At 35.2% G+C, this 24218-nt stretch overlaps 2 protein-coding genes across 2 annotated transcripts; one reads left to right on the top strand and one right to left on the bottom strand.

The window, feature by feature from the left end:
- Positions 1-2072: 2072 nt before the first annotated feature.
- LOC127119371 (ADP-ribosylation factor) lies at positions 2073-4400 on the bottom strand. The gene is made up of 4 exons (XM_051049602.1): positions 4107-4400; positions 3946-4016; positions 2594-2832; positions 2073-2366 (listed from the first exon to the last, which is right to left on the bottom strand). The coding sequence occupies exons 1-4, from the start codon at positions 4252-4254 to the stop codon at positions 2282-2284; spliced, it is 543 nt and encodes a 180-aa protein (XP_050905559.1). The 5' UTR covers positions 4255-4400; the 3' UTR covers positions 2073-2281.
- A 9100-nt stretch (positions 4401-13500) lies between these two features.
- Positions 13501-14117, top strand: LOC127093776 (uncharacterized). Its single transcript, XM_051032680.1, has 2 exons — positions 13501-13563; positions 13800-14117. Exons 1-2 carry the CDS (start codon positions 13501-13503, stop codon positions 14115-14117), a joined length of 381 nt encoding a protein of 126 aa, XP_050888637.1.
- Positions 14118-24218: the final 10101 nt, after the last annotated feature.

Below are 24218 nucleotides of genomic sequence, written 5' to 3'. Positions count from 1 at the left end.
AAAGAGTTTCAAGATGAGCAGCTATAATGCAGTTGCTACGCCATTGGAAACTGGAGCAAAGTTGAGGAATGAGATAGGTGATAATTTTGTAAGTGCGACACTGTACAAACAAATCATTATATCCTTGAGGCATCTTTGCAATACTAAGCCAGATATCTATCAAAGTGTTGGACTGTTTAGAATATTCATGGAGAAACCTCAAGAATTTTATCTCACTGCAGTCAAGAGAGTGATGAGATACATCAAAGGTATGATTGATCATGGTGAGATGATGTCAAGATAGAAGAATACCAGCACGGATGCGAAGGTATATGGCTATATTGATTCATATTTTAGTGGAGATCAAGACGAGAAGAAGAGTATTACAGGATACATATTCATGATCGAAGGCGCTCCAATCTCATGGAGGTCAAGGAAGCAAAGCATTGTGACTTTGTCATCTTATGAAGTTGAGTATGTGGTTGCATCATATGCAGCATGTCAAGAAACATGGATCTAGATGTTGCTTGAAGAGTTCAAGATAATGGAACCTAGGAAAATAAAGTTGTTTGTCGACAACAAGTCAGCTATCGACCTGGCGAATCATCTAGTGTGTCATGGTCGAAGTAAACACATAGAGAGCATGTATCATTTTCTGAGGGATCTAGTTAACAAAGGAAAACTTGAACTTGAGCATTGCAAGACATAATGGCAACTAGCTAATATATCCACCAAACCCTTGAAGAAATTCAGGTTTGACGAGTTGAAGAGAAGCATCGGGATGAGAAGTCTGAGAACATGAATTATGGGTGTGTTAGAAGTTATAATTTGATGTTCTAATTGAAAGCTAACATTCGACTATGTCGAAGTAGTTAATCGAAGTGTAGGAGTCAGTTGTATTCAATTGAGTTGAATATAGTATATAGTTGCTATGTCGAAATGTAACTTGTAGTTTTGTACTTGTGTCGATTTGTACAACTTTTGGATCTGGATTTTAGTTACATATATAAAGGGCATTGTATGATGGAAGCATAAAAACTTCACTCAATAGTATTTCCTCTTTTACTATTCAGTTTCTATCTCTTTTCTCCCTTCTTTCTTGAAACCCCTTTATTCCATTAGTACTGTTATTACTTTATTAAATTTACAATTTTTATAGATACGAACTTTTTATTACTTTAACACTACTTATACACTTGCTAGTTTAATTTATTAGTTAACATTGCAGGTACACCCATATTTCATTTGTCGGAGACTTAGATGCTATTGTAGCCTAGATTAGACTAATACGTGTTTATGGACATGATTTAATAGCACTTTTCTTAAAAGCGCTATTATAGACCAACTCATCATAGCTCTTTTCTAAAAAACGATATCATAGGTCATACTAAGAAAAAAATCATATTATGAAAAGAAAAATTAGGAATAATAAAAAGTATAATTAAAAAAAATCTTTACTTGTTAAAAAATATATATATATATATATATATATATATATATATATATATATATATATATATATATATATATATATATATATTATTCAAATTACTCATTATAAAATAAAGTAACAACCAAATGCAACTCAAATATCAGTAAAATACATCATCATAAAAGAAAATTTTATTCTGTATTACTACATTGAATCTATCTGCTTTTTCCTTCTCTTCTTTTCTGAAGCTTCAAACTCTTTTTTTTCAAGCAAAGCCTCGTGCTGGTCCAATGCCTTCAAATTGGGTGATGTTGTTTCAATCTTCTGAGATATTAATGCATCCATTTTTTGCTTAAAATCTACCTCTATTTTATCTGTGCAAGAGTGTTTCCTATCTCTTTCTGTCCTACTGAGTTTATCAAAGTCTAAAACAGGTTATAGATTTACAGCTTAAATTTATCTCTCACGCTACTTTGGTCTTTTTCCTTCTATATATATACCTTGAAATCACAGATATTACTCACATACATATTCGGAATTTTTAACTTGACTAGGAAAGCAGAAACAACAGTGTATGACAAATCTCACATAGAAACATACAAATATGCAATATAAAGTCCATTGATTATTGTCACATATGAACTAGATAAAAACTTCAAAATTGATTGCAGCAAATAAATTTGTACTTCACCAGTCACTGAACAAAATTATTACTGCTAAAACTCCAAGAATAGAATCCACATAAATATTCAACTGATAACAAACTAGTAAAAAAAACATGAAGGCACACCAAAATGATTGCAAGAGTTCCAATTGTAGCCAAAAGTATTAGCTCATTTAAGCAATCATACAAACCCTCTATTATAATATTCACTTGCTTGCGATGTTGTTTGAAAGCCATTCCAAACCCTCGTAAAGACCTTCTCCAGAAGTTGCACAAGTACTCTGAATATACCTGAAATAAATCAAAACATTGCATTAAAAATTGTTGTCCACCCATGCATGCATGTATGTCACTTGGTTATCTATGTAGAACCGACACTTCTGATGGAAGTGCTCGGTGTCTGACATGTGTTGGTGAACGTCTAACACCAACATATATAATTATATTTGTGCTAGTGTTTTGATACATGTGATTAACAAAGTGTCGTGTGAATGTACAAACACATGAGATATTCATACCAGTGGCGTTGGCGGAGTGAATGAAGAGCAAATTTATCAGTTATATCTGCGGCACTCATTGCATTGGGAAGATCTTGTTTGTTGGCAAAAACAAGCAAAACAGCATCTCTAAGTTCATCCTCATTCAACATCCTGTGCAACTCATCCCTTGCTTCAACCACTCGGTCTCTATCATTACTATCAACCACAAAAATAAGACCCTGGGTGTTTTGGAAATAGTGCCTCCACAATGGACGGATCTGCAAATACATCATAATGGAATACACAACATGGGTTAGTTAAAAGCATATATAATCTACTCCTTCAATAGTCTCCTTTAAACTACAATGATTGTGAGTTGATTAGAGTCACGTATAATGAACTTGATTGGTTGTTTCTTAGTCCACCAAGAGATCAAATTGGAACATATGAAGATGCATGCACGAAAGGTTGATCTTCTTCATCATGGTCGGGACCTTAGTTTGCATCACAATAGGCTATTAGTGGAAACATGGAATTAGTGATAAGTTTCAAATGAAGTTCTCTAGTGATGGTGCCTTTGAGGTACCTAGTAATCCTCTTGATTGCAGCCTAATATGACTCAAGATGTACATTGCATGAATGAAACTAATTACATAATCAATTTTGAGGAGGAACTCAGAGACAGTGTAATCTTCTAGTCTCGTGTTTCTAAGCTCTAAGCATAATTGGCACAATTTTACATTAGTGTGTCTCACACTTCCTTTTTGGAGGATCCTAAGGTGCGAAATACAACCCTGAAGTCTAGGTTTTATGGTCTTTTCTCTAATTCTCTCCAACAAAAAGGTTGGTGGGTGAGATATGAGCGTTTATTAATGGGATCCTGACCTGAAACCTCAGTTGAAGGAGATCATTCTTCCTTCAAGAGTTGCATGTTTTTAGGAGTTTCGAGTCTTGTTTAGAGATGTTATCAATGACCTGGATAAAGATAAGTGAATTTGAAAACACTTTTTAGATAGTTTTTTTTTCAGTGGCCTTTGCTTACCTTGTCTAGAGGGAGTGTTTATCTACTTATATGGTCGCTTTTCGCTTCAAACCATATCCTTTCCCTTATTTTGCTTAGTTAGGCACCATGTTAGCATCGAGTTTCAACTTCATACCATGTTAGAATCTTGAAATTTAGTCATGATTCTCTTGAAATCTATGAAATAACTTTGAAAATTATTGACAGAATGAATGATTACCATTTAGTTATATCTATTTATATATTTGGTCACATGCTATAACAAGTGTTGAATAGATCATGAGAATGAAAATTATTCAAGAGTGTGAATCATATTAGTGATGCATGATTTCTACAAACAAGCATAAAAGACACATAAGAACAGATGTACCTTATCCTGACCCCCAACATCCCACACAGTAAAGCTGATGTTCTTGTACTCCACGGTTTCAACGTTAAATCCTGTACATATATAACTCAAATTATTTTATAACACAAGGTATAATATTAATAACTATTATTAGAAAAGAAGAAGTAAAAAATTAAACTAACCAATGGTTGGGATGGTAGTGACAACTTCTCCAAGCTTGAGTTTATACAAAATAGTTGTCTTACCAGCAGCGTCGAGACCAACCATCAAAATTCTCATTTCCTTCTTGGCAAATAATCTACTAAACAGCTTCGTGAATGTTAATCCCATCTTTTCCAATCAGATTCAAACACAATATTGGAGATTTTTATTTAGAATTCAAGTGGTTCAATGGAAAATAATTGTGATAGTTACACAGATATTGTGGAAGATTGTTGCATTATTTGTATATTTGAATAATCAACTAGCAGCATTTTATCAAGTCACTTTGTGGCTCATAAATAAGTAGAAGTAGATATCAACTTTAGTGACGGCTAGTATTATCTCATTCATAGATGTCACTATGTGGGAAAATTATGAAAGTGTAGTAAATTAAGTCGAACAAATGGTTATAGAAATTTTTGTTAAAATATATAATTGAATTAATTGTGAGTTGAACTAATTATTTGTTTAATTAAATTAATATTTTATTTTTATATATGTACGAATATATAAGAATTATTTGTTAAAAATTCTTAAAGTGCCACTTATTATTAAAATTGATTGCTAATATATTACTCCGCTATCTACACACTCTATATTGAAAATGCTTAAAGCGTCACTTATTATTAAAATTGATTGCTAATATATGACACACTAATTTCACACTCTACGTCGAATTTTTAAAAATATTTTTTATTTTCGAAAACACCTCAATACATACTTAAGTAAGACCATTGAGAGGGATACTCTATTGTCTGACTCATTTTATTTTGAAGTGTATCTTTGAAAATTTCTCATAGTTACATTTGCGTAAGTCAGACACATCAATACCAGGCCTAAAAACAAAGGTTTTTCCAAATTAAAATTAAAATTCATAAAATAAAATTAGGATTATATAGATGAGTTCAACATAAAATGTAACATTACATTTCAATATTCAGGTGGACTCTTCAACATCTTTAGAATATCTTCGCCGAATCTTGATATCGTCACAACCAATTCGAGTGAAACTTTTGGTTCGAAAGGGAGAAACGTATTCCATATAGCCCTTACATCCGCTTGCGTGTTAAGCTCAAATTTATTAAACTCAATATTTTATTTGTTGTCAATCGACAGTTAACGGTACTCGAGCTTTTTAATCATTTGATTATCTCTGTAAGGTAGGAGATAATGAATTTTGTCTTTGATATCATCGAGGGAGGTGAAGTCGTTGATCTTGCGCCCAAGAGCTCTGTTGGAGAAGGAGACATTTGCGACATATCAGACAATGTTTAGTGGCGACATTTGAGACAGTTTTAGTTTGTGTGAAATATAACATAAGAGCACCTCAATTTATAGATGTCGTAGATTAATATGGATCACTCAATGACTAGCATGTTGATTGCAGAGATATATCTTTGAAACCGCACCCTATTATCTTGTTCCGAAGATGTGTCTCTGGAACTTCTCCTAAACCAATTTCAAGACAAAACCTATAACAGAACTTGTTTTTTCATACACAAAAAACACAAATGTTGTTATGAGGGAAGATCAAAAATGCATTAAGACAAAATATGAATAAAAGGTGAATATATAACACTTCATTTATATTGAGAAACAATTACATACATTTATTTGTCTGGTAAAACAAGAAATTAAAACGAATCGAAACATATGTTGCTGGCTAAATCTATTGGTGATACCCCCTTGGACTTTTGTGCATTTTATTATCTTTAAATATTGCTCAACTTCTCGAACTCTTGCATCCTTTTTATAAAAAATTCGGCCAAGTCTTGGCTTTTGTTGTTGAATAAATTGTCTACTTCGGTGATGTAAGTGGTATAGGGCATCCTGGTTTCAAGTAAACTTGAACAAAATGACTTGATTTTGAAAGCCACCCAATACACATAATACAATCATTTGAATTTTGAGGTGGGACGGTGCATAGTGGGAAAAAGGTTTCCAAAACATCGTATCGTGTCAGATCAATACACACTTTATCATACGCACATGCTTTTAGGTGACCCGTGTTAGGGAAGCGCATCAATTTTGTCTCCGGTGCCAGACTGCTAAAGCAAGGAGCAAGAGACTCATAAACATTGTTGAAGATTCTTTCTTTACGTACAACCGTGTCTATGATTCTTTCTGCATCTTCAACTCTTGGATAAGTTGATGGAGGACAAGTGTATGACTATCTTGCCCTTTACCGAGTAAATCCGAAACAGCTCGGGAACCGTAATTACCGTCCCCCTCAACATTGACGATCCGCTTGATATATTTGTGCATAAAAATTGGCATCTCGTCGATAAATGGAATCTTTGGCGGAGGCGGCGTCTGAGGTGGTTTGCTAATGCGAGCTCCTTTGACAACACTTTTTTTTAGATTTTGGAGTTGGTGAGTCGGGAAAAACTTTGTTAACATGTTCAAAATAAGAAGGAGACTGTCTAGTCGAATTGTCAGTCGGTGTAGGCTTCATTTTCTTCGAAGTACCTTTTGTTTTTACTGGTTGAGAGGGCGGTTTCATGTCGGTGGTTTCCGGATAGGAAACCTTCCTCAATTATTCTTTGATGTGGAGTTTCATGTTGTCATCCGCTTTCAAAAGTCTCTCTTGTACCACTTCTCATTCGGTCAAAATAGAGATATTCAATTTACCGTCATTCATAACACCATCATCATCAAATTTAAGTCTCTTCCAATGAGTGCAAACCTCGTCCATTTTTATTGGGTCACCAAGTTTCACTTTTTTAGCAATAACACAAGCACATGGGGGACCATATATTTTCACAATGGTGCATCCACATTTTGTGCTATCAGAGCCTACATTATCAGCTTGCTTAGCCTCGTGAAAACTATAGTTCAAACTCGCCCGAGATATGTTACCGACCAACTGAGAATATAGAGTGTTGTCTTTAAATATGTATTCCAAAACTGTGAGGCTCCGGCCAAATGATGTTTGTATCTCATTATGCTGGTTTTGAATCATGTGGTTCATGGAGTCTCAGTCTCTACACAAATCCCCCTTACTATTTCCCAACCAAATTTTCAAAGTAGCATGGTTAGACTAACTCTGTTATTTGTTGTGTTTCTGAGGTGTCTAACATTATTAATCCATACACAAACAATTTTCTCCTTCACCTAGTCAAGAATTGTGCTTTCAACATATTTTAACAAATTTAAGTACTTTTCACACACTTTCCTAAAATGCATAACGTAATCGGCATATAGTTATTTTGTGTAAGAATTTATTATACGATTCCATGCATCAATTATTTTTTCCACAACCATTTCCGCCTTCACCAATTTTCCATCTTCTGATTCTATCTGTTTCGTGCCTACAGTGGCTTTAACCTGACTTCTCACATTCTTTGTTATGTGATACCTACAAAGTAATGCATTAGAATAAAGAAATATATTTGCAACCGAATTCATTAATGCGGTATCGCGGTCGGTAACAATCGCTTTATGCATCTCACCTTGATCCTTTAATAGTGTCTGACACACCTCTAACATCCAAGTAAAAAAAGTTTTCCTCTTTTTTACACTCAAGAAATGCAAACCCAATAAAATATGTCTTCTCAGTTGAGGTAATACCAACCACCTCCAATAATGTAAGTTTATACTTATTGGTCTTGTAGGTTGAATCAAGTATGAGCACCGTAGGATACGTGTTGAACAACTTTATGGAATCAGGATGAGTCCAAAATATATCTCTAACAGTAACTCCATCCTCGCACGTCATTGTCACACAAGTGCGTCTTCTATCCGAACCATTATCGGACCTTCTGATAACCACACCAAACACATGTTTAGATGCCTCCATACGAATCCATTGAAGCATTTGATCACGAGATTACAACTCTTTATTTTTTTAAAAACTGGTTGTCAACATCTACCTCATTCACGACAACATCTTGGACATCCGGAGAAACAACTTGTTTTAGGAAAACATCGGGGTGCACCATATGTAATGAAAAGAAATACAATATAACATCATATAAGTGCTACTGTTGAAGACAGGACTGAAAATCAAACACAACCAACTTCCGAAAATTCATCTCCGGAATAGTTCATACTTGTTCCGGAGATACATTTTGGGACACATCGCTCTTTTTTTCACAAAAAAGGCATGATTAATGTGATCAATGCAGAGGGAAACAAATGATCTTTACCTGAAATTCTATCTTCTTTTCCTCTCTATGATATGATGAACCAAAAGAATGGATATTTGGAGTGAAAAAATAGATTGAGAGTAAAGGGTTTTTTGGTGAAGGGTTTGGTTGAAAACCAACTATGTCAATAATGGATTTGTGATCATGCAATTTGTTCTTTTATCATATATTTATGGAGATGCATTTCGGAAATATCTGACATGCAAAGGTGATCGAAAATTTCAAAATTCCGCTCATAATTTCTGAGATGCATCTCTGGAATTTCTAATGAACTAGTAAATACATAAGGTATTTCTTAAAATATTCTAGAGATGCATCTCTGGAATAAAAATAACCCAACTTATCGAGCGCCTCTCAAAATGGAATTTATTTAGTATGTAAGAGGTGCATCTGGAGATGCATCTCCAGAAACAAAGAGCATTTTTGAAATTTTGCATGGTGCGGTAGAAATATATTAAGTGCATAAAGAAGTCCCTTAAATTTAAATTTTAAAAAATTAATGACGATAGAAATAAGTCAACTTAGCTAATAAGAGCCTAGAAAGGCCTAAAGCAATTTGGATTTTTTTTAAAATAGATAATGCTTTGGTGTCGCGTGTAGACTCTTACTCAAAACAATATATATATATATATATATATATATATATATATATATATATATATATATATATATATATATATATATATATATAGATAGATAGATAGATAGATAGATAGATAGATAGATAGAGAGAGAGAGAGAGAGAGAGAGATTAACTGTTATGCACTGTCAGTGTAAAAAGTTTTACGCTGTCAATGCATCACAATCATCCATTTGTATTACTTTTTAAATGTTTAAATAAAAGTCAAACCTTTCAAATAGATCAGTGGTTGTGATTAATTGATAGTGTAAAAAATCTTTACTCTGTCAGTGTATATCAATTAAATTCATATATATATATATATATATATATATATATATATATATATATATATATATATATATATATATATATATATATATATATATATATATAAAGCACAACATAAAAACATTGAATCTCCAAAAACAAACACTTAAAATAGATATTTAATAGCACTAATGTGTATGTGTGACTACTCTAATATCATTAGGTCCGGAGAAAACCTCATAAAAAATAAAATAAAAGAGAGATTAGTTTAAACTTTTGATATTCATGTAAAGGAACTTACATCTTATTAAATACATCATAATTTTTTAATAGAAAGACTTGCAAATCTACTACAAAATAGAAATTTAACAAACTTCAAGTGAGTCACTCTCTGTTAGAATCTTTTTACACTAGCTGCCAAATTAGTGACATAATCCTCAAGCTTCATAGGAGGCCCGGTTATTCTCTTTGATTTTGGACCTTGATTTTCATTATTTTCCTCTTCCATTATTGGGCATTTATCCCTATTATTGGGCCCTCTCATATCAATACTTCCCCCAACAAAATCGGGCTTGTCCTCAAGGTTGTAATCATGACGGAGATCCTCCCATTTTTTCCATTAAGTATCATCAGGTGACATCCCATGTCACTGAACCAGAACAAAACGCATGGGAATGTCGTCAATCACTTGGTTCTGAAAGTCTAACACAAATAGGGGTGCGACTAAATGGTGGTTGCCAACAGATTCGAGTAGGATCTGATTAATAACATCTGGAGGTAAACCCACATGTAATTTCAAAAGAGATAAATGGAAGACGTTATGGATACGAGAATGAAGCGGAAATTCCAGCTTATAAGCTATTGGACCACCCTTGGTTAGGACGAGATCAGGCCCATAGTATCGTTTGGAGAGCTTATGGTATTTTGTGCCAGACAATGAAACTTGACGGTAAGTTTGCAGCTTGACGTATACCCAAGACCCCACTGAAAAGTCAATCTATCGACAGTTCTTATCCACATTTCTTTTCGTCTGCAATTAGGCCTTACCCAATTTCTTGCGTAGTAGGGTAAGAACTTCATCTCGTGAAGTCAAAACAGAATCGCAAGCATCAATGGATGATGTACCAGGAATGTATAAAGGAATCGAATGAGGAGGTTTACCAAACATCACCTGGAAAGAATAAAGGGTGGATGTAGTGCAACACCCCATTTTCAATTACTCAATTTTATTGAACTATTGGTGAATTATGTGTTATTGTGTGTTTTGATGTATTGATGGATTGGATCAATTAAAATAGTTAAGTGATGTATAAATTAGTGGAATTATTTAGAGTTCTATTAGTAATTAAATAATAAGAGTATTTATTTAATTAGGTGAATATATATTAGAATAGTTAGCATTTTAATTATTATTATTATTAGAAATAAATACAGAAATTGGTAAAAATAAGAATTGGGCCAATTGTGTGAATTGAGGAAAATTGGTGGTAAGAGGAGATGAGCTAGAATTAATTTGGGCAATAATAATAATTAGACAAATGTAAGGAGGATAATATATATTCTAAAAGTTTGGAAAATTAGGTTTGGAGAGAAACCATTTGATAGTACGTAACAATTGGGAGAAAAGAGAAGAAACTGAGAAAGGGAGAAGAATGGGCTAGGGCTCAAGAGGAGAATTCAACATTGTTAAAGGTCAAAGAATCAATTGCTATGAACTCTAAGGTAAGGGTGGGGTTCTGATTATCTAAGGGTTAACATGATGATGGTGGGTAGATTATACCATGTAGGTTTTGTGCTCTTCTTTTCTATATTCATGATCATTGTGATAATTGGTAATTGTTGAATTGATCAATTACTTTTTGAATTTTGTGTGTGTGGTATGATGATGTTGTGACTGATGTTGGAATGATGAATTTTTGCAATGTTGATGTTTTCTATACACATATATTTTTTAGAGTAATATGAAGAAGCTAGTTTCTTATCTGCTAAAGAGTTGAAGGAGCTTTTGGAAGAGGAAGCTCAGGTGTTTGTGTTGTTCATGGCGTTATCTGCTAAGATTCAGGCGGTGATTGATGAATTACAGGTAGTGCGGGATTTTCCAGAGGTGTTTCTAGATGACATTTCAGATGTACCGCCAGAGAGAGAGGTGAAGTTTTCTATTGATCTTCTCCTTGGTACCAGAATTGTTTCTATGGCACCATATAGGATATCTGCATCGGAGTTAGTAGAGTTGAAGAAACAATTAGAAGATTTGCTAGAGAAGAGGTTTGTGAGACCAAGTGTGTCGCCTTGGGGAACTCCGGTGTTGTTGGTAAAGAAGAAAGACGGTAGGATGAGGTTGTGTGTGGATTATCGGTAGTTAATAAAGTGACGATTAAGAACAAGTATCCACTTCCGAGAATAGATGCTTGATGGATCAGTTGGTGGGTCCACGTGTGTTTAGCAAAATTGATTTGAGGTTAGATTACCACCAGATCAGAGTGAAGGATGAAGATGTACAGAAGACGGCATTTAGAACTCGATATGGACACTATGAGTATTCAGTGATGTCATTCAGTGTTTCTAATGCCCCCGGAGTATTTATGGAGTACATGAATCGTATCTTTCATACTTACTTGGATTGTTTTGTTGTGCTGTTTATTTATGACTTTCTGATCCATTATAAATAAGAAGAAGAACATGTTGAGCATTTGTGAGTTGTATTCCAAGTGTTAAAGGAGAAGAAGCTTTATACTAAGTTGTCGAAGTGTGAATTTTGGTTGAAAGGGGCTATCTTTCTTGGTCATGTTATTCCAGGTGGTGGTATTGTTGTGGCATCCAAGGTAGATGTAGTTCTACGATGGGAGGCTCTAAAGTCGGTGACAGAGATTAAAAGCTTTTTGGGCTTGGCTAGTTATTACCGCATGTTTATTGAAGGCTTTTCCAAGTTGGCACTTTCGTTAATTCAGTTGACCTGCAAAGGTAAACCGTTTATATGGGACGTTCATTGTGAGAACAGTTTCGTAGAGCTGAAGAAAAGGTTGACTACAACTCCAATTTTGATTTCATCTGAACCGAATGAACCGTTTTTTGTGTATTGTGACGCGTCGTTGATGGGTCTAGGCGGTGTGCTAATGCAAGATGGCAAGGTTGTGGCTTATGCTTCACGACAGTTGAGGATTCATGAGAGAAATTATCCTACTCATGATTTGGAGTTGGCTGTGGTGGTGTTTGTGTTGAAAATTTTGAGGCATTATCTCTATGGTTCCAAATTTGAAGTGTTTAATGATCATAAGAGTTTGAAATACTTGTTTGATCATAGGGAATTAAATATGAGACAACACAGTTGGTTGGAATTCTTAAAGGATTATGACTTTATCTTGAATTATCATCCCGTTAAGGCGAATGTCGTGGTTGATGCTTTAAATCGGAAGTCTTTGCATATGTATGCTATGATGGTTAGAGAGTTGGAAATGGTTAAACAGTTCATAGACATGAGTTTGGTTTATGAGCAGACATTGCATAGTATGATGTTGGGTATGCTGAAGATCGATAATGATTTTCTTAATAACATTAAAGAAGAGTCAAAAGTTGGACGTGAAGTTGGCGGACTTGATGGTTGGAAGTAATAAGACTGAAAGTAATGATTTCAAAGTGGATGAACAAGGTATGTTGAGGTTTAGAGACAAAATTTGTATTCCTGACAAAGTTGAGTTGAAGAAGATGATTTTAGAAGAAAGTCATCGAAGTAGCTAGAGTATTCATCCAGGAGCTACTAAGACGTATCAGGCTCTGAAGAAGATCATTTGGTGGTCTGGAATGAAGCGAGAAATGGCTCAGTTTATTTATGTTTGTTTGACTTGTCAGAAGTCAAAGGTTGAACATCAGAAACCTACAAGATTGATGCAACTGTTGTATATTCCATAATGAAAATGGGATAGCATTTCTATGGATTTTGTGATGGGGTTGTCGAATACTCCGAGAGGGCATGATTCCATTTGGGTAATTATTGATAGACTGACGAAGTCGACCCATATTATTTCGATTAACATCATTTTTTCTATGCAGAAGTTGGCAGAGAGATATATCCGTGTGATTGGGAAGTTACATGGAGTTCCATTGAGTATTGTGTTAGATAGAGTTCTGAGGTTCACTTCCAGTTTTTGGGAGAGTTTCCAGGAAGCTTTGGTTCGAAGCTGAGGTTGAGTTTAGCTTATCATCCACAGACCGATGGTCAGACATAGAGGACCGTTCAGTCCTTAGAGGACTTGTTGAGAGCTTGTATCCTCGAGCAGTTGGGATGGTCATTCGTCGTTGATTGAGTTCACGTATAATAATAAATTCCATTCTAGTATTAGAATGGCACATTTTGAAGCCTTGTATGGTCAAAGGTGTAGTACACTTAATGTTGGCATGAATCTGGTGAGAGTGTAGTGCTTGGACTTGAGATTGTCCAACAGACTACTAAGAAGGTGAAGCTGATTCGGGAGAAGATGAAAGCTTCACAGAGTAGGTAGAAAAACTACCATGATAAGAGGAAAAAGGATATTGAGTTTCAAGAAAGGGGCCATGTATTCTTGAGAGTCACTCTGGTGACCGGTGTAGCACGTGCTTTGAAGTTGAGAAAGCTTACTTCTCGATTTATTGGTCTATATCAGATATTCAGACGAGTTAGGCCTGTTGCTTATAGAGCGGTGTTGCCATCAAATTCGTTAAATCTACATTGTGTGTTCCATGTTTCACAACTTCAAAAGTATATTTTGGATCTATCGCATGTGATTCTGATGGATGGTGTTCAGGTGAGGGATACCTTTACAGTTGATGCTCTGCCTATAAGGATTGTTGATCGAGAACTGAAACAGTTGAGAGGAAAAGAGATTGCCTTAGTAAAGGTAGTTTGGGGTGGACTAGCTGGTGGGAGCATGACTTGGGAACGTGAGGAGTGGATGAGGGAGTCGTATCCGAAAGTTCTATAAGTGGGAGAGAGTTGTAACACCCAATTTTCAACTACTCATTTTTATTGAATTATTTGTGAATTATGTGTGTATTATATGTTTTGATGTATTGACAGATTGGGTCAATTAAAATAGTTAAGTGGTGTATAAATTAGTGGAATTATTTAGAGTTCTTTTAGTAATTAAATAATAAGAGTATTTATTTAATTAGGTGAATATATATTAAAATAGTTCGAATTTTAATTATTATTAGAAATAAATATAGAAATTGGTAAAAATAAGAATTGGGTCAATTGTGTGAATTGAGGAAAGTTGGTGGTAAGAGGAGATGAGGTAGAATTAATTTGGGCAATAATAATAATTAGGAAAATGTAATGAGGTTACTATATATTCTAAAATTTGGGAAAATTAGGTTTGGAGAGAAACCATTCGACAATATGTAACAATTAGGAGAAAATATAAGCAATTGAGAAAGGGAGAAGAAGTGGTTATGCCTCAATAGGAGAATTCACCATTGTTAAAGGTCAAAGAATCAATTGTTAGTAACTCTAAGGTAAGGGTGGGGTTTTTACTATCTAAGGTTTAACATGATGATGGTGGGTAGATTATGTCATGTAGGTTTTATGCGTTTCTTCTCTATATTCATGATCATTGTGATAATTGATAATTGTTAAATTGATCAATTACTTGTTTAATTGTGTGTGTGTGTGTGTGGTATGATGATGTTGTGACCGATGTTGGAATGATGAATTGTTGCAATTGTTGTCGTTGGAAGGTTTGGGGTACATATGAATTAATGAGAATGAATGGTTTTTATGCTAATTTGTGATATAATGTGAATTTTTTGTTTTAATCATTGAATAATTATAGTATGTCGAATTCTGAGATCGGAGGTTTTTACGGAATCGAAATCAGAGGTCTGGAAGGCTGAGAGCGGAGGTTTTTTATGCTAATTCGTGATATAATGTGAATCAAATTTATTGTTTTAATCATTGATCATAACTTTTGTTCCAAGTGTCGATTCGATGTTGTTTGAAGTATCGGAAAGCTGAGAGCGCGTACTTTCATTTTAAAATTGTTTTCAGTACCTGAAAATTAATATTTTATGTGTGATGGTGCTTAAATGCATTGTAATGTTTATGTGGTTGTGTGATATAATCTTAAATGTATTGGTGTTGCTTGTTATGTTGTATGTTGATGTTGTTGAGTTGTATAACATGTTTTTTATGCATGATGGTCGGTATTGACAGTGTACATTGACTATGGTGATGGGTTATTGTGTATGATGTTGTAGTTGCATGTATAATATGTTGCGTGCATTCATGTTGTTGGACAAATGGTCCGTTTTTGGTGAGCCTCAAATCCCATTGTGTGTATTGGGCCCGTAGTGGATTTTGGAGGTGATGGAATCAGTGAGTCGTTATTAGAGGTGATGGTAATGAATTGGTGGCTTTGATCCTAGGAGGTGAGGATCGAATCGGTGAAATTGAGTGTTCACGTATTGGTACCACATGCATTGAGTTGAGTTGTTAAGTCTCATTACATTGTACATTGGTTGCATTTGTTATTGTGTTTGACGAATGATTATGTTGATATTATGTCAGATGGTTGTTATGTTGTTGTTATGTTAGATGGTTGTTATGTTGTTATCATGTTTGGATAGTTGTTGTGTTGTTGTTCCGTATGGATAGGTGTGAGGTTGCTATTATGTGTGGATAATTGTTGTGTGGATTATGTAGAATCATGATGTGGAATGGGTGATGTGCATGTGATGATCTGATACTTACTTACTATCATGCTTTTCGTTATATGATTATGATATCTCACCCCTTCTGTTTGAATGTTGCCTCCACGTGGGTAATGTAAAGATAATCCACGATAAGAGCTCAAATGTGAGTGGAAGATGAAGTCTTCCATTTTATTTTAGTGTCGGCGTCTACTTTGATGTGTAACATCGGAGAATTTGGAACGATGTGTCTTTCGTTATGTTTTAACATTTCTTAATGACATGTTATGTTGATGTTGGATATGTGAGTTAACTGTTTGTTATTGTTGTTCTGCTGATATTTAATAAAATTTAACATTCAGACATGTAGTTATTACTACTATTTTTATAACTGTCAGGTGTTACATGTCTTTTCGATTGAGCAGGTTGATTGTATGTTATAGCGTAGCATCCTAAATTACATGTTAAATTGTTTTACTCTGATAAATGTTTCAAATTTACGCGGGGGAAACTTTATGCAGCATGAACATAGGTCTTGTAATGGTACTCAATCCAAGGTAGCAAGGAAACCCACTAAGAGGGTTTAGCTTGCACAAAAGCTCGTAAATACTGATCCATCGTGCAGTTTATAGACTTTTTCGACCATTTATTTAGGGATTGTATGAGGAGTTCAACTGCAATAGTGTGCCACTAAATTTAAAAAGATGTATCCAAAAGCGGCTGGTGAAAATTGGATCTCGATCAGAAATGATACTCTTAGAGAACCCATGATGTTTGCAAACAATGGAAATAGACAATTATGCCACCTTTTAAGCGATGAAACAAGAAGCTAGGGATCTCATATGAGATCCCTTTTGAGAACCTATCAACCACTACTATGATAACGGTACAACCCTTGGAAGGAGGCAAGCCCGTGATGAAATTCATTGAGATCTCTTCCCAAATGTGTTAAGGAAGGGGGAGGGGTTGCAACAAACCTCCCAATCTTTTATTTGAATACTTGGTTTGCTGACACACATCATATTATCAAATGAAAGCTTGGGTTTCTTGCTTCATGTTGTCCTAGAAAAAAATTCAGGAAGGCGTTTCATTGTCTTGGACAACCTAGCATGCCCTCTAATTAATGTTTTGTGATACTCTTGTAATGGTAAGTTTTTGAAACGTAAGGTATGGTTGATTCTGATTCTTCCTCAATGAAGTAACATTCCATCAACAAATGTAGAGGAATCCTGCATACATTGTTCCTTCAAGTCAAATAAAGTTGAATTTATCAATAATTGTTGTTCCAATTCCTCCAAGTATAAAACTTGAGGTATAGTGGGGTGGAGAAAAGTCGGGGATGTAGAGTTGGGGACATGAGATAAAGCCTTATCAATAATGTTGGTGGACCCTGGTTTGTATTGTATCTCGTAATTAAACCCTAGTAGCTTAGACAAATAATGTTGTTGATCGGGTGTTTGAATGGCTTGTATTAGGAGTTCTTTTAAGCTTTTATCTACTTGAATGATGAAAAAAAATGACCCATAAGATATTGACGCCAACGCTTGACAGGACTTATAATGGCGTGAAGCTCACAAATGTATCTGGAAGCTTTAGCCATTCTATGACAAAAAACTCTGGTAGAGAAAGCCAGAGGATTTCCCTTCTGTAATAGCATTGCACCCATGGCGAGCCCTGAAACATCAGCTTGGATGATAAAATATGAAGTGAAATATGAGAGAGAAAGAAAGGGCGCAGAGGCCATGGCTTACTTGAGCTTTTTGAAGAAAAATTGAGCTTCACCGCTCCACTTAAAAGAGTCATTCTTCAATAAGGATGTCAGTGGTTGGGTAATAAAAGTGTACCCCTTAATGAATTTACGGTAGTACCCATAAAATCCCAGAAATCCTTTCAAGATTTTCAAAGTTTTTAGTATATACCACTATAGAATGACCTTGGCTTTCTCATAGTCTACTGTGGAGCCACGGTGCCTTTCATTACGATATTGTCTAGATAAGCAATAGCAGTTTGCCCAAATAAACACTTCGAAGCTTTCAAGAAGAAATGATGCTTAGATAATAAAGAAAAGACATGAGAAAGGTGAACTAGATGTTGCTTCACATTATAACTGTAAACAAGAATGTCGTCAAAGAAGACGATTACCATTTTACATAGCAAGTGGCGAAAATGTCATTCATGGTCGCTTGAAATGTTGTTGGAGCATTGCAAAGGCCAAACGGCCTGACTCAGTACTCGTAACGGACATCGTGCGTCCTGAATGTAGACTTAGGGTTATCTTGAGGTTGCAAATGAATTTGATGAAACCCTGAAGTGAGTTATAGTTTAGTAAAAACCTTTCTTGAACCAAGCTCATCCAAAAGCTCGTCAACCGTGGCATGGGAAAATGATCTTTCACATTAATCGCATTTAAGGCGCGATAATCAACACACATATGCCAAGTTTCATCCTTCTTCTTGAAAAGAAGCATCAGAGAGGAAAGCGGGTTATTATTCGGCTAAATCCAACCATTTTCCAGCAACTTACAAATTTGTACTTCAATTTCTCGTTTATGCGCATGAAGGCACTGGTATGGATGCATGTTGACATGGGAGGCATTAGTAATAAGAGGGATTCCATGATCAATGAAATGAGGTGGTGGCAGGGACTTTGGTTCTTCGAATAATGGAGAAAAACAATGAAGTAGGTCTTTTAATTTAGGGTTGGAATGTTTAGAAAGGGGAAACAAAACATTAATAAAAAAAATTAGGATTGATAAATCTTGTCAGGACCATTAATAAGAAATATTAGGTTTAGTTCCTTTCTTCGCACATTAATAAAAAATCCAAAAAACATTTTTCTTTTTCCTTTGATAATTTTCTTCCTTGCCTCCTAATAATTCGAGAAGCCTAACATTTTTAAGTTAATACTAACGCGCACAACTAACCTAATGGTTCTCGTTGAGTACAACGGACGTGTGGGGTGTTAATACCTTCTCCTTGCATAATCGACTCTTGAACCCTGATTTGGTTGCAACGACCAATATCATTATCGTTCTTTCTTGGGTTTTATCGATATTTCCCCTTTCCTTCTTAGGAATAAATAAACTTTGGTAACGACTTTGTTCAGTCCATCTTGCAAGCGTGCGATTGCGCTTCGCAAAGTTGTGTTCTCATTTTTCGAGCTATGACAGATGGCGACTCTGATGGGGACTCGGTTCCCTAAGTGAGTCAAACCCAGTTAGGTCGTTTGTGTGCCTTTGTTTTCTTTACTTGTGTGGGTTTTATTTATTGCTTTTGTTATCTTTATTTTTATATTTATATAATTTGTTGTATTGGTTCCATTATGATGTATGCATTAGATCGTTATTATGATTATGAATCTTGTGGGAAAGACTCTCTACCCGAGTCTAGAGTGAAAACATAAGATAGGATGATGGTTGAGTGGTACGGACTCCTGAGGTGAGTAGATCCTTTTGAAAATGTTGTTGCCCGAGGTGAATACCTCATAAACTTCAATGTTTCAAAGGGGTACATGACTCTAAGGACCTTTTAGAACATTGAACCTTTGGCCAACTAGGAATGATAGTTGCGTAGTATGGATTCCCGAGGTGAATACTTTGTAAGGATATATACAAAAACGTCGCTCATAATAGATCCTTTTGATGGAGTTGACGTCCGACATGCAGTTGTCGTAAGAGGCAAACATTCATATGAATTTGTGACTCTGGGAACCATGTCTAGAAGCAAAGTTAATGGTCGCGTAGTGCGGGTCCCCAAGATGTAGTTCTCGTAAGGGTCGGTACGAAGATCTCACTCCGAATAGATTCCCTTGATGGAGTTGATGACCAGCATGAAGTTATCATAAGCGGCAAACATTCTTATGGATCTATGACTCTGGGGTCCTTTGTAAAAAACCTATATCATATTCGGTGAGAACCTTGTTTCGGAAAGCAATCAGATTCATTTGTTACCTCAGACCTTTGAACCCATGTACCAAAAAAAAAGATACATGACATCTCATTGCGTCCATAATATTGCATTTGCATGCATTGCATATCATTCAAAAAAGAAAAAGAAAATGCATTTTGTCTTTGTCCATAACCAGCTTGTTGGTTTCCCGACACCTATATTGAACATGTGGTGGTTGTTGAAGGACGTTAAAGCATTTGAAGCAGAATCAAGTAGTGATAAGAAGGATTATATACATCTTAAAAGGCATGGTAGACCTGACGTGGGAGCTTGTGATAGCTATGTCAGATCTTCAACATGTTGTTGCGGAGAATGTCAGTCCCCCATCAGGCTTTACTGTGGTAACTAACCTGACATATGATCTTCCTCATGACTATACTCTTCAAAAAGTGGATTTTCATACTCGGACTCAGCTGGTGCATATCCTGGTATCTAATGAAGTCCTCATGGTGCAGAAGACCCCTATTATTCATGATGATGAAGGGAAACCTCAACTCACAAGGAACATGCCAAATTCTCAGAGTGTCCACTTTGTGGTAAAAGTGGAGTGTTCTCTGTAACAACCCAATTTTAGTATTTATTTCTTATATTATTATTATTATTATTATATTTTATTTTATTTATTTGGAATGTTAATTAATTAATTGGTTGTTAGGTAGTATAATAATTGATTATATTAATTAACTTGGTGTGTATACTGTGTTGGTTCAATTTATTTGAACTAAATAGAGATATTTTAATATTAGGTCTTATTGGGCCTAATAATTAAATTAGAGGTATCATTCTTTAAGCCCAAATATAATACTATAATAGTAAGAGGTGATGAGAGTGAGAAGTAGGATTCATTTGATCATTGACGGCAACAGAGAAAGAAAAGAGGAAAAGTAAGGAGAAGAGGGAAAGAACAAGAGAGAAGCTAAGGTTTCCAGAAAATTGAAGAGATAAGGGGGAGAATCCTTATTATTATGGGTTAGTATAATTGGGGCAATGGGTAGTAATATGTTTAGGTTGAAATCCCTAATTTTTACGGTTTTGGGAATTGTTAGGTTTTGATGAGTAAACTTTGATTTGTGATGAGTAATTATGTTTGGAACTGATAAATGGGTGGAATTGAGGGATGAATTGAGAATCCAATTTGATAATTTCTATTGTAGCACCACTTCTCTCGTTAAGAAAAAAATTCAGATTTTAACCCGTGTTAACCGGTTACTATAATAGTGTTAACCGGTTACGTGCTCACAAACTTTTCCTAGAAATTGAATCTGTTTAGGTGTTAACCGGTTACCCTAAATGTGTTAACCGGTTACTTAGTTAAAAATATGCCCAATATGGAATTCTGTTTTTCAGAGTAACGGGTTACTCTAAAAGCGTTAACGGGTTACTTAGTTCAAAATCTGCCCAGAATTGTATTCTGTTTTCAGAGTAACCGGTTACCCAAAATACGTTAACCGGTTACTTAGTTAAAAAATCTGCCTAGGAATTGAATTCTGTTTTCAGGGTAACGGGTTACCCAAAATACGTTAATCGGTTACTTGCTGTGAAAAAGGGAAAATTGAGGATTTTAAATGTTGTAATCATTTCGAAATGAAATCTAATTGTGTGTATTTGATAATTAGTTTATATATGTGAATAGTGGATTTGTGATGAATGTGTATATGTACCATTGGTGGATAACTCATAGAGTTGAATTATGATGATATGTGGAATGTTAAGATGGTAGAGATGATCTTAATTGCATATGTTGTTGGTATTTGTACATTCATTCATGGCATGATCGACTTCATGGTGGAAGCGGTGAAACTGTGGGTTCACATGGTAATAGACATTGATCCTTGAATGGAAATAGGCATAGCAGGCGTTGATCCTTAATTGGAAATAGACGTAGTGGCTTTGATCTTGTCTGGATCGGAAGTGTGGCTTGGATTCTAGATATTGAATCGGAAAGCGGTGAAACATTGGGTTCACATTGCGGTACCACATGCATAGAGTCACATGTCTTGCATTGAGTCATATTAGAGTTATGTGATAATTGAATGTATGCATTGGTGTGATTGTGATGTGTGTATGAGATATGGTAATTGAAGTTTGTGATGTTTGGATACATAACTTGGCAAAATATGTGATTATGTGATAATTGTAGTTATGTGTATATTTGGGAATATAGTATTGGATTTTAATATTATACTTCTTGAGTTTTGATGGATGTTTGAAACATGTGAAATAAATGTTTGTTAGTATTATTTACATGGTTATACAAGGTGTGATGAATTCCTTTAATTGTTGATTTAATCATTGTGCTTTATTATACTTCTTTATAATGATTTGAATTCTCACCCTTCTGTTTGAATGTTGCTTTACATGGAATCGTGCAGATACTCAAGAGTAGTATTGCTGAAGTAAGTGGACGGTAGCTCACTCGAGATTTAGCCGAAGAGTTTCCGTGTTTTGGTTTAGAGACTAGGTAGTGAGTCAATACTCTAGTCATGTAACACGGGGTAGATTAGTAGTATTGAACTCATGTCTTATTTGGATATGTATTATGTTATTACTTGTGAACATGTTTAATTGCATTTGCTGTTTGAGAGGCCATAGTGCCAAATATTCTGGATAGGGTTTTATTTTATCTTTAGGAGATTATTGAGAGATGATCATGGTATGGGACATGGATCATTTTATGAAATACATGAGTATTCATTATTTTCCGTTGCGAACGCATATTCTTGATGATTCATGATATTTGAAATGTGTTATTTTAAATGACCAGGTGTATTGTATATTGATGATGAACGATGTTGGTTTTTGAAAGCTTGTAGTTTTTGAAAACGTCGATGTGATGCCCTTTTGTTTATATGCGTGGTTATTCACTCTGATTATATGTTAAGTATTTTGGGGTATAAAAAGGGGTGTTACATTCTCAAGTGGCTGAAGTCACAAAAATAGGTCGTGACTAGGAGAAATGATTTAGGGCTATGAAAGGTTTTAGCATGTTGAATTTGGATGACATGTGTTTTTTTCCATACCTGATTATACCTCCAAAATTCAAAGTACCCAACTTCAAGAAGTACAAAGGGGATAGCTGTCCAAGACACCATTTGGTGATATTCTTTCAAAAAATGAATTCCCATACTCAAGATGATAAGGTGGTGATTAATTGCTTTCAAGACAGTTTAAGTGGGTTAGAAAGTACCCACGTTCAGTCTTGGGAGGATTTAACCAATGCCTTTTTGGAGCATTACAAATACAATTTGGACATGGCTCTAGATTGAAGGTAGTTGCAAAGCTTATCGCAAAAGATCAATGAATCCTTCAGAGGATATGCGCAACAATGGAGAGAATTGGCATATCAAGTGCAACCACCACTCTTAGACAAAGAATTGGTTGACATGTTCATGGATACTTTGAAAAGCCCATACTTTAGAATGATGGTAGGAAATGCGTTATCAGACTTTTCTAACCTTGTGAAAGTAGGAGAACGCGTCGAGAGAGGCCTCAAAAGTGGAAGAATCCAATGTGCCTCGAGTAGCCAGACCAGCGACACTGAATCCCTTAGAGGTTCCCAAAAGGAAGAAGAGGATGTAATCAATGGAGTTATGGAAGATGTTGAGTATTCCCATGGTGCACCAATAAGACCCTATGATCCCACATCTTCTCAGTGGTCACCTTTTCTAGTGCCACATTATCCTTGTGGGCAACCAGTAATGTCTAGAGTGTCGTACCAACAACCTTGGATCGCTCTTCATGCAAATCAGTAAGCCCAAGGCCGGGGATATCAGAATCAGCATCAGAGCCAGTATATGCCTCGCAACAACCTGGAAAGAAGGAATACTCCTCTTGATCCAATTCTCATTACGTACAATCAACTTCTGCACCCTCTGATTCAAAGCTCATTGGTGTATCCCAAGCCTCTAAATATGTTGCCATAACCATACCTACCTAGGTATAATCCTGATGTGCAGTGTGGATATCACGTCAGATCAATAGTGCACTCGATGCTTTCAAAGCTAAAGTTCAACAGTTGATCGATAAAAAGTACATATCCTTTCCAGAAGGAAACCTGATGGTGAACGTCAACCTCTCGCCTGATAAGTGTGAAGACCTCAAGAGGCATCTCCTAAAGTCAGTGGATCAGACAGAAAGTCATCCTCAATGTTGGCAATCATTTGGTTGTTTTTATCATTTGCATTTGTATCTTCTTTGTCAGTTATATGCTACTTATTTTAAAAACATTGTTGTTTTTAATGGTAATATTAATGAAATGATCATGCAATTTCTGAATCAATCCATTTGTATTCACTCTTTCTATTTTCCCTTCATTTATGAAAAAAAAATATTACTCACATCCACTTTCTTAATCAAACTGTTGTTTTGGCAAAAATTGGAGGGAGGAGGATGAAAACGAAATATCCATAATTATTGTGGTGTGCTTTCAAAGAAAACTTTGCCGATGAT

This window comes from Lathyrus oleraceus, chromosome 1 (assembly GCF_024323335.1).
Source record: "Lathyrus oleraceus cultivar Zhongwan6 chromosome 1, CAAS_Psat_ZW6_1.0, whole genome shotgun sequence".
NCBI lineage: Eukaryota > Viridiplantae > Streptophyta > Magnoliopsida > Fabales > Fabaceae > Lathyrus > Lathyrus oleraceus.
This window is presented reverse-complemented; position numbering and strand designations above follow the sequence as displayed.